The 18326-nt window shown below is 43.0% G+C and overlaps 1 protein-coding gene across 1 annotated transcript in view; it reads left to right on the top strand.

The window, feature by feature from the left end:
- The window catches only part of LOC115472381 (baculoviral IAP repeat-containing protein 5-like), a 39942-nt gene extending 29942 nt beyond the window's left edge, over window positions 1-10000 (top strand). The window contains exon 4 of the mRNA XM_030206633.1: window positions 9186-10000. Coding sequence (XP_030062493.1) covers window positions 9186-9287 — 102 coding nt within the window. The 3' untranslated portion in view covers window positions 9288-10000. The remainder of the gene's footprint in view (window positions 1-9185) is intronic.
- The last annotated feature ends 8326 nt before the right edge of the window (window positions 10001-18326 follow it).

Below are 18326 nucleotides of genomic sequence, written 5' to 3'. Positions count from 1 at the left end.
ACCCACTTCTCCTCTCCCTCCACTCTCTATCTCAGTTGACAACACCCTCATCGTCCCCATCTCATCTGCCCGCAACCTTGGAGTCATCTTCGACTCCTCCCTCTCCTTCTCTGCGCATATCCAGCAGATAGCCAAGACCTGTCGCTTCTTCCTCTACAACATTAGCAAAATTCGCCCCTTGCTTCCTGAGCACACCACCCGAACTCTCATCCACTCTCTCATTACCTCTCGCCTTGACTACTGCAACCTACTCCTCTCACTGGCCTCCCACTTTGCCACCTATCCCCCCTTCAGTCCGTTCAGAACTCTGCTGCACGTCTTATCTTCCGCCTGGACCGATATACTCACATCACCCCTCTCTTCAAATCACTTCACTGGCTTCCGATCAGGTACCGCATACAGTTCAAGCTTCTCCTTCTAACCTACAAATGCACTCAATCTGCAGCCCCTCCTTACCTCTCTACCCTCATCTCCCCTTACGTTCCTACCCGTAACCTCCGCTCTCAAGACAAATCCCTCCTTCAGTACCCTCCTCCACCACCGCCAACTCCAGGCTCCGCCCTTTCTGCCTCGCCTCACCCCATGCTTGGAACAAACTCCCTGAGCCCATACGCCTTTGGCACCTGACCACTATTCAAGAAATCTAGACTGCTCAACTTGTCATTTCGTCCTTTAGATTGTAAGCTCCTTTGAGCAGGGACTGTCCTTTTTTGTTAAACTGTACAGCGCTGCGTAACCCTAGTAGCGCTATAGAAATGTCAAGTAGTAGTAGTAAGTGATTCTGACCACCATTCTGTAGGAGAGGGCCCATTTCCACGTATGACTGCTTCCTGATACAGGAGTCATGATTTGTCACCAAGCAGGGAGGCACGGTACATTGCAACTTGGTTGTCTATTTGAATCAATATAATTTGGTTTGCCAGCCAATATCTGAAAGCCTTTAGAGCATTTTAGATAGCTCTTAAGCCCAGGAGTTTGATTTGATGTTGCCTCTTCTGAGCAGACTGCTGACCCTGAGTGTGGAGCCTATCTATATTAGCTTCCCACCCCAGATTGGATGCATCTGTCATTATGTTCTGTGAGGATGAGGAATTTGGAATGGCAGTAATGCCTTGTTCAAATGGCAGCAAATTAGCCAAGAACAAGGTTGCTTCAGAAAAGGTGTAACAATGATTATATCTTGAAGACTCCATATGGCTTTGGTTCACTGTGTGTGTGTGTGTGTGTGTGTGGGGGGGGGGGATAGGAAGAAATGTCCTATTGTGGATTAAAAACTGGAAGGATAGGAAACAGAGAGTGGGGTTAAATGGGCAGTATTCACAATGGAGAAGGGTAGTTAGTTGGGTTCCCCAGGGGTCTGTGCTAGGACCGCTGCTTTTTAATATATTTATAAATGATTTAGAGATGGGAGTAACTAGCGAGGTAATTAAATGACACAAAGTTATTCGAAGCCGTTAACTTGCAACAGGATTGTGAAAAATTACAGAAGGACCTTACGAGACTGGGAGACTGGGCGGCTAAATGGCAGATGATGTTTAATGTGAGCAAGTGCAAGGTGATGCATGTGGGAAAAAAGAACCCGAATTATAGCTACGTCATGCAAGGCTCCACGTTAGGAGTTACGGACCAAGAAAGGGATCTGGGTGTCGTCATTGATGATACACTGAAACCTTCTGCTCAGTGTGCTGCTGCGGCTAAGAAAGCGAATAGAATGTTGGGTATTATTAGGAAAGGTATGGAAAACAGGTGTGAGGATGTTATAATGCCGTTGTATCGCTCCATGGTGCGACCGCACCTTGAGTATTGTGTTCAATTCTGGTCGCCACATCTCAAGAAAGATATAGTAGAATTGGAAAAGGTGCAGCGAAGGGCGACTAAAATGATAGCAGGGATGGGACAACTTCCCTATGAAGAAAGTCTAAGGAGGCTAGGGCTTTTCAGCTTGGAGAAGAGACGGCTGAGGGGAGACATGATAGAGGTATATAAAATAATGAGTGGAGTGAACAGGTAGATGTGAAGCCTCTGTTCATGCTTTCCAAAACTACTAGGACTAGGGGGCATGCGATGAAATTACAGTGTAGTAAATTTAAAACAAATTGGAGAAAATTTTTCTTCACCCAACGCATAATTAAACTCTGGAATTCGTTGCCGGAGAACGTGAAGGTGGTTAGCTTAGCAGAGTTTAAAAGGGGTTAGACGGTTTCCTAAAGAACAAGTCCATAAACCACTACTAAATGGACTTGGGGAAAATCCACAATTCCAGGAATAACATGTATAGAATGTTTGTACGTTTGGGAAGCTCGCCAGGTGCCCTTGGCCTGGATTGGCCGCTGTCGTGCCCAGTGTGGCATTACTTATGTACTTATGGGATAGGGTCCATTGAGCCTTCCACTCTTCCATTACAGCTGATAGCACATGGTTTTTGAGACTCTGTAATTTTCAAACGGTCTTTTTCAAGACCCTTTTTCACAATTCACTCTTTGATGACTGACTTATATGTAGTTGTTATATTCGTATATAAAGAGATTCATGAGGCATGTGCCGAAACACGGTTCTGTGTCGACTCATCTCTGAGTTATTAATAATGGTTTACTTTTCATCTTTGGTGTTCCTCGGTCTAATTTTGAAGTGTCGGGATCCGTCTCCCACTCCTGTTCTTGTTTCCTGCTTCCCTTTGGGATTATGATGTTCATTTCATGCTTGTGTTTGGGGGGGGGGGGGGGGGGGGGGGGGGTTGCATCAGACTAACGGATGCCCCATGGGAACAAAGTACAGGATGCAGTCTCGCAAGTCAAAGATGACAGATCTACTTTTAAAGAACTTTCTAATCCATCGGCAGATCCTGCTTTGAATTTTAAAACGGAGTTGTTATTCCTTGCGTAAGAATTTTCAGTATCAACCTTCAACCGCAAATGCTACCAAACATATTTCAGTCAGCTGCTATCAAGGCAATAAAACCAAACTTCTACCAACATCCCAGACCTAGAGGGAGGAAATCTCGATCAACTTCAACAGCTGCCCTCCTTAAGCCCACACACGGTGATGGTCTTTACAGTGTGACTCAGGATTTGCCCACTACAATGGGTTTTGAAACAACAATGAGATCAATGCCACCACCCAGCAGATCAAATAGGCTCTTTAATGGTGGCTTTTCTCTCCCAGTCTGCTCGAGGGAGCTCCCTTCCATTCCCTGAACAAAACGCTAACATTAACAGATGCTTCACCCCATGGGGGGGGGGGGGGGGGGGCTCATCTTCACCATTTTCGTAGTGTCAGCCGGTCCCTCATCCAAGGTCTGGCCTTGGTCAGCCCTGCTTAGCTTCCTCAGACGCACTGCCAACTGGACAGGTCTGCCACACTCTGATCTTCACTTAACTCTTTATTTATTTTATTGCATTTGTATCCCACATTTTCCCACCTCTTTGCAGGCTCAGTGTGGCTCAGTTTCAGTCCTAACTGCCCGTATTGCTGCTCTTTCTATCCACAAATGCACACCCACGGCAAAACCTTCTTATAAATGAAAGTTTATTTGAGCAATTCATAGCAGTACTGCTTACAGCTTCACAGTGAAATTTCTTTCTCCCCTCAGTCCCACACACAGCTAGCAGAAGTTTTACTGTGCCTTTACTTTTCGGGCACTGTTTCAAAACTCTCAGCAGTTAATGTGCTTCTACACCTTTACAACGTCAGTATATTTCTTCACATAGTCACAGTTCATCAAACCAGCCAATCTCTTGCATTTCTTCTACTCCGGTGCTTAATCTCTGCAACACTCCTTTCTATTCTCTGAGGCAAATTACCTGCACATCTTTCCCATAGGGATTTCCCCCATCGCCTCAACCTGCTTTCTCCAGTCTTCCACAACTGACTCAGCGTGGCCACTAGGAAACCTCTCCTTGCATTCTCCTCAGTTTGAGCCAGGGCTGCAAATCTCCATACCTTCCTCCTCCAGCTCCTCAGCTATCTCCATTTTATCATAATCCCTAGTCACCTCCTCCCCTGGCTCTCCCATCTGTTCCTCATCACTGTCATCAGAAATCATTTCCCAATCCCTGCCTCCCAGCTTCTGTGTGACTTGCCTAGGAAGAGAGGATTCTTGGGACTGGTAGTCCCTCACCCTCCTCAATACTTGGGCTGGTCTCTCAGCCACTAGGGGGCGAACCTTTGGTGTACTGGGAACTTAATACTGAAACTTTCTCTTTCTGCAACCTCCTATCGGTTTCAGCCCCTGTTCCTGTATTCTTTTGGTCCAACTTTCCCCTGCCCCCTTACAGTACCCAGGGACATTGAACTCGATCAGAAGCCAATTTGCATATCAATCTGCTCGAACTTGGAGCAGTTTTCTATGCAATTCAGACACTTGATTTCTTCCTCAAAGGACTAGTAATTCTGCTACAAACAGACAAGCCAAGTCACGATGTTCTATGTGAACAAGCAGGGAAGCACAGGCTCTCTGTCCTGTGTAGAAGCATCCCAGACATGGACCCCCCTTCTTCGCCTTCAAGCAGCTCTCCGGGCTTCTTTCCTCCCAGCACCGTCTAATGCCGTGGTGAACAAATTGATCTGTATTCTCTACCCTCATGAGTAGTCCCTAGCTCTCATAGACCTATTTACTTCAGATCACAATTACAAATGCCAACAGTTATTTTTTTATTTTATTTTTTTGTTGTTCCACACTCAATCTTTGCAAAGATCCTTTTTACCTGTCTTGGACAAAAGGCCTCTATTATGTATTTCCTCTCATTCCCAAGATTATCCGCTAGGTGGTTTAGGGTGCAGTGGTGCTAATCCTCATAACACCCAATTGACCTCGTCCATGGCTCCTCAAACTTTCTCAGTCAAGCCCAATACCTCTTGGAGCGGCACACTTCTGCATCCCAATACCAAGAAATTATTATTGACAGCGTGGAGCCTTTAAGAGTCATGTCACTTCCTGCCACATTGACAGTCTTGGCTGTTTTAAACTCTGCCAACAAACCTTCCACACACTCTTCCATGGTGTCATTCAAATGGTATCAGTCTGGACTCTCAATTTCTTCCTTTTTGTCCTACTTTACTTCACCTATTTGAGGTTTAAAGCCTTCCTTTGAGTGCATCTAGCTGCAGTTTCCAGTGTCCTTTCCACACCTGGATCATTATCACTTCCGTCACATCTACTCACCTCCAATCAAATCACCACCTCCTTCCTGGGACCTCAATCTAGTTCTTACTTAACCGTTGCATCCACCTTTTGAGCCTTTGGCATCGGCTTCCTTCAGTTCCTTACATGGCATACCGCAAAGACCAACAAATATGAACTCCTTCACATATACCCAGAATTGTCTTTACCATTTGCTTGTTATATTAATATCATGCATCTCAAGAAAGATATAGTAGAATTGGAAAAGGTGCAGCGAAGGGCGACTAAAATGATAGCGGGGATGGGACGACTTCCCTATGAAGAAAGACTAAGGAGGTTAGGGCTATACAGCTTGGAGAAGAGACGGCTGAGGGGAGACATGATAGAGGTATGTAAAATAATGAGTGGAGTGGAACAGGTGGATGTGAAGCGTCTGTTCACGCTTTCCAAAAATACTAGGACTAGGGGGCATGCGATGAAACTACAGTGTAGTAAATTTAAAACAAATCGGAGAAAATTTTTCTTCACCCAACGTGTAATTAAACTCTGGAATTCGTTGCCGGGGAAAGTGGTGAAGGCGGTTAGCTTAGCAGAGTTTAAAAAGGGGTTGGACGGTTTCCTAAAGGACAAGTCCATAAACCGCTATTAAACAGACTTGGAAAAATCCAAAATTCCAGGAATAACATGTATAGAATGTTTGTACGTTTGGGAAGCTTGCCAGGTGCCCTTGGCCTGGATTGGCCGCTGTCGTGGACAGGATGCTGGGCTCGATGGACCCTTGGTCTTTTCCCAGTATGGCATTACTTATGTTACCTAAGATCCTTCTGTAATACTAAATGTTTATTTCTCATATATCTCCACTATTCGTGATGTATTGTAAGCCACATTGAGCCTGCAAAGAGGTGGGAAAATGTGGGATACAAATGCAATAAATAAATAAAATAAAAAATGAAAGACATTCCTTATTGCAGTAACCTCAGAGTTGGTGAACTTCAGGCATTGGTGCACTATCTTCCATATACCCAATTATTCCCAACTAAAGTGACCTGATGCACTCACCCTAAGTTCTAGCCTAAAGTTATCACTACTTTCCATCTCAACCAAGGTATTTTTTTTAACCTGTTTTCTTTCCAAAACCCACTGTTCCCCCACAGAAGCATTTCTGGATTGTTGACACACTCTCATTTTTTTAATCATTCTTCACATCTTTTCCTTTCCTATCATCAAAAATCTCTTGGCTCACAGGTGAGCAAACAAACTTTATCCACCTGGATTGCAGACTGTCTCTCCAGCAGAACCAGCCACTGACATCCAACATTGGGGCTCATTCACTTCGTGCAGAGGTGACATCTACAGCTTTCCTCAAGGGAGTTCCGTTTCTGGGCATCTGTAGAGTAGCCACATGGTCTACACCACATAACCTTTGCATAGCATTACTGTCATGATATAGCTTCCTATGCAAATGTTGCAACTGGTTTCATAACTGTGCCCTCATCCTGTCTTATTTTTGGGTTGCTCTTTAGAGACTTGTTATTCACAGCCCACTGGTGGGGAATCTCCAGTGTGGCTGCATTATCCTGCCCCACAGAGAAAGCATTGCTGCTTACCTGTAACAGGTGTTTTCCATGAGTAACAGGATAATGCAGATACTCCATCCCCTCAATGGGGGTTCATGTCTAATTTATTATTTTAGAAACTAAACTATTATTCCTGTTTGTTTTATTCTCTCCTTGTTAAATATACTTCTCATTTTGAAGTTTTGACATCTTGCATGTGGTCTTTCTCTATTCACTCTTCCTTTTCAGTTTTCAGCTGTTCTAGCAGCTAACTGGTGATTTTGCGGTTCAAACACAAGGCGGGAAGGAGTCTTTCTCTACTGACTGGACAACTCCAATCAGATTTAAGCTAGCAGAGTGTATCCGGGCAGGCAGCCCGCAGAAAGGGCTACCAGTGTGTCTGCATTGTGGTCCATCTAGCCCAGTATCCTACTTCCAGCACTGGCCAATCCAGGTCACAAGTACCTGGTAGAATCCTGGGGCAAGCAGTGGCGGGCAATTCCTCCATATCCATCTCAATAACAGATTATGGACTTTTCCTCCAGGAATTTGTCCAAACCTTCTTTTTTATGTTTAAATCTCTCTATTACAAAAGTGGAACAAACAAACAATAGCTCTTCAAAATCTTCAAAGAAAAGCAAATTGTTCCATCAACCAAATGTACAATGTTACAGTGAATACAGACTCTTTTTTGTCCCTTCTCCCCACCTATCCCCCCCCCCCCCCCCCCCCATCCCCGATCAAACCTTTTTTTAAACTCAGATATGCTGAATGCTGTTACTACATCCTCCGGCAGTGCTTAACTATTCTTTGAGTGAAAATATTTCCTCCTATTTGTTTTAAAAGTATTTCCATGTAATTTCATTGAGTGCCCTCTGGTGAAAAATTGATTCACTTCTACCCGTTCTACACCACTCAGGATTTTATAGATGTCAATCATATCCCCCCTCAGCTGTCTCTTTTCTAAGCTGAAGATCCCTAACCCCCCCCCCCCCCCCCCCCCCTCTTTATCATTTTGGTCACTATTCTTTGAACCTTTTCTAATTCCGCTATATCTTTTTTTTTAAGATAAGGTGACCAGAATTGAACGCAGTACTCAAGGTGAGATTGCACCATGGAGCGATACACAGGCATTATAATGGTCTTATTTTGCATCCCTTTCCTAATAATTCATAGCATCCTGTTTGCTTTTTTTGGCTGCCACCACACACTGAACAGAAGATTTCACTGTATTGTTTACAACAACTCCTAGATTCTTTTTCTTGATTGCTGACTCCTAAGGTGAGCCTTAGCATCAGGTAACTTATTTGGATTATTATTCCCAATATGCATCACTTTGCATTTGTCCACATTAAATTTCATCTGCCATTTGGATGCCCGGTCTTCCTGCAATTTTTCACAGTCCGCATGTGTTTTGAGAACTTTGAACAGTTTTGTGTCTTCTGCAAATTTAATCACCTCACTCGTTCTGTTTTCCAGATGAGCTATAAATATGTTAAGTAGCACCAGTCCTAGTACAGATACCTGTGCTACTCCACTATTCACCCTCCTCCATTGAGAAAAATGACCATTTAATTCTACCATCTGTTTTCTGTTCAATAACCGGTTCCTAATCAACAGACACTGGCTCCTATCCCTTGACTTTTTAATTCTCTCAGGAGTCTTTCATGAGGAATTTTGTCAAATGCTTTCTGAAAATCCAGATAAACTATATCAATCGGCTCACCTTTATCCACATGTTTTGTTTACACCTTCAAAGAAGTGAAGCAAATTGGTGAGGCAAGACTTCCCTTAGCTGAACCTGGGCTGTCTCTGTCCCATTAAATCATGTTTGTTTATGTGTTCCATAATTTTATTCTTTATAATTTTCAGCATTTTCCTGGCACTGAAGTCAGGCTGGCTTACTGGTCTGTAATCTCCCAGATCACCCCAGAAACCTTTCTAAAAATCGGCGTTACAGTGGCTACCTTCCAATCTTCAGGTACTTGGGATGATTTTAACAGGTTACAGATCACTAACAACAGATTAGCAATTTCATGTTTGAGTTCTGTTACCCATGGAGAACATCTGTTACAGGTAAGCAACAATGCTTTACTATGCCTTTGTCCTGGCCCTGCCAGTTGAGTTTTCAGGATTTTCACAACAAATTACTTGCAAGATTTGCATCCACTGCATCCACCATATGCAAATCTATCTCCTCTGTATTAGCTGGTTGGGTTTTCAGGATATCCATAATTTGTGGTGTGAATCAAGAAGCACTGATCTAGAAAACGTTTGAAAAATGATGCCAAACAGCATACAGATGGGCATTTGCACAGAAACCCAATTATTTTTGTTTGGTTCCTTGGAGAAGTTCACACAGGTCAGCTTAGTTTTACAAGTTTGCCGAGATTTTAAAACCTAGGAGATATAATTTTACCTGCCTTGCCAAGCAAAGATTTTTACTATTTGAATTAATGGGTGTAATTTTTACTATTTGTAGCTTTTTTTCTTTTTTTTAACTTTTCTAGCAAAAGAAAGTTATGCAGAAAATTGATCAGTTTCAAGAAGCAGCTAAGCAGGTGCGATCTTCCATCCAGAAGATGGGACTAGACATGTCTGCCCTGGAATGAGTCATTTCTTCACTCTGCCTGGGACTGCATTCTGACTTCTGAAGTTCTCCTGGTTTTGTTAATAGTGGCAGCATGAGCCCACTGAACATTGCAGTCCATAGTTGGCTTTTATCTGGTTCTTATCTATAAAGAGAGAGATTTTAGCAGTGACTTGGTAGTTGCTCAGAGCAAAGTGCTCTCTGTGCAGGCTGGATTCTGCTGTACAGTAGCAGGGTGTAGGCATAATCTTTGGGCTGCCTACTTGCATTCCTCTGCTTCATATCAGCAGCCACCCTCAATTTTCTAATTTTTCTCAATTAAAAAAAGCTCATGTATTCTTTGTTACAGCAGAGATTTAAGTATTTCTAGGGCTTTTGATCTTCCTTCAACTATACTGCACCTGATGGTTTAATGTGGGTAAAACTGTTGTACCTTCTTGTCAGTCTGCAACAATGATAGCATGATAAATAAGTCTTACTGTTCAGAGTATAGCTCAATAAAGGATATTAACTTTCTCCTGGGAGTGTAATTTGAATTGTTTTCCTTCCCATCCATGTATTGATGCTCAAAAGGTGGTATCTAAAATGTTTCCAATAAGGTGTTAATCTCCTCTCCAATTTGCTGTTTTTCCAATTTATTTGATTGCTACAATGTAATTAAGCAGTGTACAAGCATAAAACAGATAACTGCACTATGTATTGATAAAATTGCAGGCATTATATAAGATAAATACATAATTATAGGTTAATTTATTTTCCATTTTTACTTTACATGTAAGTACATTCAATTAATGAATAATTCTGCAATGAGAAAATAGCCACACTTAAGACTGTGTGTGTTTTTTTCCCTAAATTGCAAGGAGTTTTACATAGGGACAATGTCTTAATTTCATGCTTCCAGTACTTCACAAACCAGAAACTGGTATTACCTCCTTTGAAACAAACCTATGTTCAAAAATCTATGGGATAAACGCAAAAGAACCAGATATGAAAGGCATAGAACCAAACAAACTTAGCGGTGATTAGATGGTTCAAAGAAGAGTGACCAAAATAATAAAGGGGATGGAACTCCTCTCATATGAGGAAAGGCTAAAGGTTAGGGCTCTTCGGCTGAGGGGAGATATAAGAGGTCTACAAAATCCCGAGTGGTGTACGAGTAGAAGTGAATCTACTTTTTATTCAAGAAGCTACACGGAAATACTTTTATGTTTCAACGGTTTTTATTGATGACAAGTCAAAAAGTTCAAATCCACCTTAACATGGCGGCATCAATGCAGTTTTACAGAACTCAGCGATGTAACATTTCAAGAATACAGCATTGCGTACAGTCATCAAATTTTTATATATAACTTTTATCCCCTCCCCCTTTTAACTGTACTCTATATTTAACTTTTAATATTTCAACAATTATTATTGATGAGATCCCATGGTAGACAATTCTGTGTCCATCAGCATAAATCTAATAACAAATAATTCCGTCATATATTAATGAACCTAAAACTTCTATCATCCAATTCTCCCCCAAACTTCCCCCCCTACCTTTCCTTCTTAAGTATTCATGAATGTGGTCCTGTACTATTACCAGACAATTGCTTAACCAATAAACTTTTTATATTAATCTCCAATAATTATGTCTCTTGTTTTACTCTGTGTATTATTGATTTGTTTATATATAAACGGTTTTTATTGATGGACATACTCCAGTTCAAGCATATGAAATGTTTACATTTTATATCTTTTCCAATATTTCTATATTAACAACATAACTTACAACATGCCTATCCCATCATTTTTTTAAAACATTTACTGCCCCCCCCCCCCCCCCCCCCCCCCTTCCAAGAAATGAGAAGCAACAACCTCTGAGTTTGAGCTTCATGATTCCTACTAACATTCTCATCAAACCTTGCCCAGTCCTTAATTGCTTACACGTGGGCTTCTGGCTTCATTATATCGACCCCAGCCTGTTAAGTACAGCACTTCTGGCTTTGTGGGATATATTTTGTAAATAATGATTCCAAACGTTAAGAAATTTCTTTCTTCTCCTCAAGTTGTCATATGCTTCTCTTGCCTCCCACAACATTAGCTCATGTAGCTTATTCCTCCATAACCATACAGATGGTGGTTCTTCCTGCATCCAATGTCTCAATATACATTTTTTGCCCACTGCAAATGCTTTACATAAAAATACCTCCAAATTTTTATCCGATATCCCATATGCATTAGTTTTGTTCAAAAGTACTCCTCTCCAAGAGGGGTGTAACCTTTGTCCCAATAGTTGTTCTAAGTACTCCTGTATCGCTCTCCAGAATGTTTTTATTTTATCACACCACCAAAATGCATGCAAAAATGTGTTCTTCTCTCTGTGGCATTTAAGGCATTGAGAATCAGAGCTCCATCCCGCCCTTACAGCCTGAGATTGTGTTATATAGCCTCGGTGAATAACCCTGAATTGACTCTCTTGTAATTCTGCCCCCCCCATCTGCCCAGGTATGCTTCCAATTAGTTTTGCAAAATTTATTCCCTTCAGCTCATATCCCAAGTCTTTGCTCCATTTGTCTTTGAGCTTCTCATATGTTCTGGGGGGTCCAAGTGGGACCAGGGCTTTATGTAGGCTCGATATTGATACCTGTCCATGTGCGTCCCCTTCCAGGAATTCCCGCACCCTCTGACCCAGTTTTGCGCCCAGGGCTGCCTGATCCAAACTATGCCAGTAATGATGCAATTGTCTATATGTATAATAATCCCTCTGGGCCAATACCTGTCTCTGCTGCAGGTCCTGAAAACTATGCAGATTCCCCTCTTCATTCATTAAGTGTTCAAATAGAGTGATTCCCATTTCCAACCATCTAGCCATTACCCCTTTCTCCAATCCGGGGGGGAAGTCCCTATTTCCCTGTATTGGAAGTTGGTCACTAACATTAGGGTCTTGTCCCCAGTTATGCATAAGAGACTGCCAAGCACGTCGCAATGGTTGCAACAGTATACTTCTTCTGCAGGTAGTTGGTAAACTCTTTGTTTTTGCCTGCAGAAGGAAATTCAAGTGCCACGGGTCAAAGAATGCACGCTCCCAGCTAGTTGGCGTGTGTTGATGTGTGTTAAGTATCCAATCCCTGATGTGTCTTAAAAGACATGCCTGATTGTAACGTCTAATACAGGGGAAACCCAATCCACCCTGAGCCCACCCATCATATAAGTATTCAAATCGTAGTTTAGACTTCTTTCCCCCCCACACAAATTGCCGACACATCCTATTTAATTTCCTTAAATCTTTACTCAGTATATGTATTGGCAACACCTGCAAGATATAGAGCCATCTCGGGAATATGATCATTTTGAAGAGATTTATTCTGCCTATTAATGATAAAGGCAGGTAATTCCATCTTTCCAGAACCCTTTTGGTATCTTGTAGCAGCTTGTCAATATTTATCCTGTACAGGATGGTAGTATCCATAGTTAATCGTACCCCTAAGTATCGAAAGGATTCCCCTGCCCTCCTCAATGGCAGCTGTCTGTGCCACTCTCCCATTTGATCCTCTTTCCTACTTAATACTTCTGATTTCTCCAGGTTTAGCTTAAAGCCAGAGAAATCCCCATACTCTGCCATACATTCTAATAGCGCCTTCAGTGATGTCTCTGGAGAAATTACATGAGCCAGCAAATCATCAGCGAAGGCAGCTATTTTAAAAATTTCTGTGCCAACTCTGACTCCCTGCACATCAGGGTTGCGCTGGATATCTCTAAGCAGTGGATCCAGCGTTAACACAAACAGTAAAGGTGACAGGGGGCATCCTTGCCTGGTCCCTCTATGGACAGAGAATGATGGGGATAATATTCCATTAACCCATACCTGGGCCTGTGGAAGATAATATAAGGCTTTGATTGCGTCCTGGAATAATCCTCTTATGCCATATGCATCTAGTGTGCCAAATAAAAAATCCCAGACCACCCTATCGAACGCCTTTTCGGCATCGAAACTTACTAATATTGAGGGCGTGTCCTTTATAAATACCTCCTCTAATGTTACCAATATCTTTCTTACATTTTTAGTAATAGTTCTGCCCTGTACAAACCCTACCTGTGATTCTTCTATAACATCTGGTAATATTCGGGACAAACGATTTGCCAGGACTTTTGCAAACAATTTTGCTTCAAAATTTAGTAGCGAAATAGGTCTGTATGATTCAGGCTTTTGTACATCTTTTCCTGGTTTTGGAAGTACTATAATCTGTGCTGTTCGTAGTGACGTGGGCATTCGTTGCTCTTGCACTATCATGTTAAACATTGCGGTAAGGGGTTCTACTATTTCCTCCATCAATTTATATAATTCTCCCCTATATCCATCAGGGCCTGGGGCCTTCCCTAGTGGCGCTTGCTGTATTGCCCATGATACCTCCTCTGTTGACATGGGAGCATTTAACATGGCCAGACTTTGTGTGTCCATCTGCGGGAGCTCCTGTCCCGCCAGGTAAATCTCACTATCCATCGGGGGCGGGTCAGGTGAAGCATAAAGCCTCTGATAATATTTTTGCATGATACGATTTATACACTCATCTTTATTTTCTAACACCCCTTCTGAAGAATATAACGCGTTTATCTTATAATTTCCTTGTCTTGGGTTTGCCATCCTGGCCATCATCCTACCACTTTTATTTGCATATTTGTATAATTGATACCTATAATACATATAATTTTTTTGTGTTTTATCGTGTATTCTTTCATTCAGTGTTTGCTGCATTTCTAAAAGCTTAACTTTCAGCTGTATATCATGATGGCGTCCATACTCGCGTCTCAAGCGGGTGATTTCTTTTTCTAACCTTTGCAGTTCCTTTTCCCATATCTTTTTCTGGTGGCTAGTATACGCAATAATCTCACCCCTTAATACTGCCTTTGCTGTGTCCCAGTATAATATGGGGGTCGCCCTATGCTCCTGATTAGTGTCTTGAAACTGTCTATATTTGGCTAGTATAAATTCCCGAAATTTTCTGTCTTTATATAACCTTGTAGGGAACTTCCATTGGTATGTGCTAGCCTTACTCTCTGTGGGTTCCCATAAGACCATTACCATTGCATGGTCTGATATTTTTATGGGTCCTATTTCCGCCTTGCGAATTTTTGTAAATAGTGAACGGGAGATAAAAATATAGTCGATCCTCGACATGGTGTCGTGCGCCCGGGACAGGTGGGTGTAATCTCGTTCCAACGGGTGTAAGGTTCTCCACACATCCACCAGGTCAAGGACCCCACTCAGTAGCCCAATTCCTCTAGATTCTGCTCCCGCTCTCCTCTTTTTATCCCCATGTGACCTGTCCAAGTTGGGATCTCCTACTTCATTGAAATCTCCCCCTAACAGCAGGGGAACTCCTTCTAGACCTGTTAGGTGATGTAGAAGTTTTTTATAAAATGTTTTGTTATAAGTGTTTGGAGCATAGATATTGCACAAAACCATGGGTTGACGTTCTATTGTCAGGTGTGCCAACACATATCTTCCTTCTTTATCTGCTATGATCTTATGGGTAACGATATGGATCCCTTTCTTGATCAGTATTATTACCCCTGCTTTTTTCCCCAGTGCTGATGAATCATAATATGATCCTACCCACCATCGACATAATTTCTCATGTTCTTTGGCTGTTAAGTGTGTTTCCTGAAGCATTGCTACCGATACCTGTTGCTTATGAAGTGCTTGGAGGATCTTCTGCCGTTTAATCGGTGATGAGATACCTCCCACGTTCCATGTCACCACCTTAAGGACCATCACATATCCTCAAGCATTTTTTGAGCACCTGGCAATTATCTCTCTGTGTGCAGGAGGGGTCTCCCAGCCTATACCCCTCACGGAAATACTTTTAAACAAACAGGGAATATTTTTCCACTCAGTCTTCATAAACACAATTGTACCAGCACGAAAAGTATGTTCTATTTGGGTTCACTGCTAAACAACTGTCAGATAAGTCACTTTTCGTGCTGGTATGGTGATGAAGACTTTTTTTGAACTGTTCAGTGACTGGAATGGAGCCCTTTCTTTGTCGGCCATGCCAAACTGGTCCAGACTACAGAGCTGAATGGGGTTAGCAGGGATCCCCTCAAGGTCTACGGGGCTCCCGTGGAACTGGACGCAGGTCAATAGCATTGAAATCCCCATAAGCACAGAGAGGGGAAGTTATCGACCTGGGCTACTGTTAAGTTGGGTTATTTTCCCACAAGTCGGGTTATTTATGTTCAAGGGATGGGTGGGGATTACTTGCAAGGACAGGTGCGGATAGAGGAGATTCCAGTGGGGCTCGGTAAAATTTCTGTCCCTGTGCAACTCTAGTCCAGACACTAACATGTGGGTTATGACCGCCTACCAGCAGACGGAGACTGAGAACACTCAAACTTTAACTTGTATAAAATCCCTGTGCAGTTGCCAGTTTTGTTCTTAGTCTTCATCAGATGGTGGACCTGCAGGCTGTGCCTGTCCAGTAGGCCCCAAAGGGGATAGGGGTATCCCTTACTTCTGGAGTCTTTAGTGAATTCTGGTCTGATTTACCTCATATGGGGGGGGGGGGGGGGGGGGGCACCAACTGTTCTATTTCTGAGCCTGCTAGCTATGGGGTTTTATACCTGAGTGGCTGGGTCCTGGTCTCTCCCCCTCTCTGACTTCTTTCTGGGTAGACAGTTGTGCCTCTGCTGTAATGTGAGTTGCAGCCTTGAGTGCCTTCTCTAGTCTACAGCACTTTTTCTGTTTCTGTGGAAAAAAAAAAGAAAGAAGACATAGGCAAGAGCCCAGTGCTGTAGCAGTGTGGTCCTTCACGACTGAGTTCTGTGGGTAGTCCTAGTTCGCTCCCATGCTGTGGTCCCATGGTCTGGCAGTATTCCAGCAGCCATGAGTTTGTTGAAGCTTAAGCACTGTAAAGTGTGCAGTTGTGGAAGGGCAGCTATTAAGTTGTGTGGGGAGCCAAAGTTGGCAGTGCTTGTTGCTTCAGAGGGGTCTGGTAAGGATCACGCTGTGGAAGAGTATCCCTCAGTTGGCTGCGGAGGCAGTGTCTGTTCCTTCGGGGATGCTTTTGGTGGGAACCGTCACCATTTCTGACATGGCCCATGCGTCTGATGTCCCTCTGCATCTTGTCAGTGAAACACTCTGGCTTATCTTTGGCACTCGAGGGGGACGTGCACTTTTCCTCCTGAGTTTGTGTGGGTGTTAAGGGCCTGGGAGGGATAGAGTCCTGCCTGCTCAAGCTTCCTCTATGGCTAAACGCCCCAGGATTGCCTGGGCTGATAACTTGGGAGGTTATAACCTCCTGGAGGTCAGAAGGGGCCTTCAGTGATCTAGAGGAGGATGACAGGATCCCTCAGTTAAGATTTTTCATTGGGGTAAGCTCTCTGAATTAGTTTATAGTCAGTTATTGTGATTTAGGGTAACAAGCAAGGTGAGCTCTTACAGCGTTTTAAATACATTTCATTACCATGTAAGAAGGAAACACTAAATAAATCATGCAATATACTATATAAACTAAAAGACACTTTTATATTAGGCTAATATCCTTAATACTGTAGCAAGTTTTAAATTATTGAAAAACTCAAAAACACTAAGATGGAGTCAGCAGTCCAGCAGCGAGGGGGGTACTATCCAGTCTTTTGCATTGAGTGTCACATGTATGATTATCTCCCAGTTGGTGAGATGTCATATGTGTGTGCCCGATGCAAAGAGCTCCTAGCTCTCAGAGAACATGTCTGTTCTCTTGAGGCTAGAGTAGCAGACTTGGTGGAGCTGAGGGAGACAGAGAGGTACATAGAGGAGACCTACAGGGATGTTGTAAAGAAGTCCCACCTCCAGTCTGGTAGCCTTTGTGCTACCTTGGAGGAGGGAGGTCTCCTAGAAGGAGAGCATCACCCTGGTGAAGAAGGAAGTACTCCTGTAGCCAGGACCTGCCCACCAGGGGATGTATTATCCTCTCGCACTGAGGATACGTCTCCAAGTGCTGACCGGGAGGGAAAGGTTAGGACAGCTGTTCTAGTTGGTGAATCAATCATTAGGCATAGAGGTGGCTGGTGGATGTGAGGATTGATTGGTGACTTGCCTGCCTGGTGTGAAGGTGGAGGACCTCACGTTTCACCATGACATAGGAAAATGTGGGAGAGAGGTTCTGGAAGCCAAATTTAGGCTCTTAGGTAGAAAGCTCAAATCCAGATCCTCTAGGGTAGCATTTTCTGAAATGCTACCTGTTCCACGCACAGGGCCCAAGAGACAAGCAGAACTCCGGAGTCTCAATGCGTGGATGAGATGATGGTGCAGGGAGGAGGGTTTTAGATTGGTTAGGAACTGGACAATATTCTTGGCAAGGGGGAGCCTATTCCGAAGGGATGGGCTCCACCTTAACCAGGGTGGGACCAGGCTGCTGGCGGCATTTAAAAAGGAGATAGAGCAGCTAGAAAGGGGGGAAGGCCGACAGTCGCTCAAAAGCGCATGGTTCAGGATAAGGTATCTTTCAAAGATAACACCAAAACAGGGAAGATAGGGTATCCTGATAGTGAGGTTGCAAAAGAGACCATAGTAGATCAGGTGTCCTTAAACAAAAATCAGACAAAAGACTGCAAATCAATACTGTCAAGTACTAAGCATCATGTAAATAGGAACAATAAATATACTTTGAAATGTCTATATGTGAATGCCAGGAGCCTAAGAAATAAGATGGGAGTTAGAATATATTGCACTAAATGAAAAATTAGATATAATAGGCATCTCTGAGACCTGGTGGAAGGAGGATAACCAGTAGGTCACTGTCATACCGGGTTACAAATTATATCGTAGTGATAGGGTGGATCGAATTGGTGGAGGGGTAGCATTGTATATTAACGAGAGCCTTGAATCAAATAGATTAAAACTTCTGCAAGAAACAAAACTTCTTGAAATCACTGGATTGAAATTCCATGTGTAAAGGGGAAAAAAGATAGTGATAGGAGTGTACTACCGTCCACCTGGCCACGATGAACAGACGGATGCAGAAATGTTAAAGGAAATTAGACACACAAACAAACTGGGCAACACAATAATAATGGGTGATTTCAATTACCCCGATAT

The sequence above is a fragment of the Microcaecilia unicolor genome, chromosome 6, assembly GCF_901765095.1.
Source record: "Microcaecilia unicolor chromosome 6, aMicUni1.1, whole genome shotgun sequence".
NCBI classification, from domain to species: domain Eukaryota; kingdom Metazoa; phylum Chordata; class Amphibia; order Gymnophiona; family Siphonopidae; genus Microcaecilia; species Microcaecilia unicolor.
The sequence above is the reverse complement of the archived record's forward strand: the minus strand, read 5'-3'. Positions and strand labels throughout refer to the sequence as shown.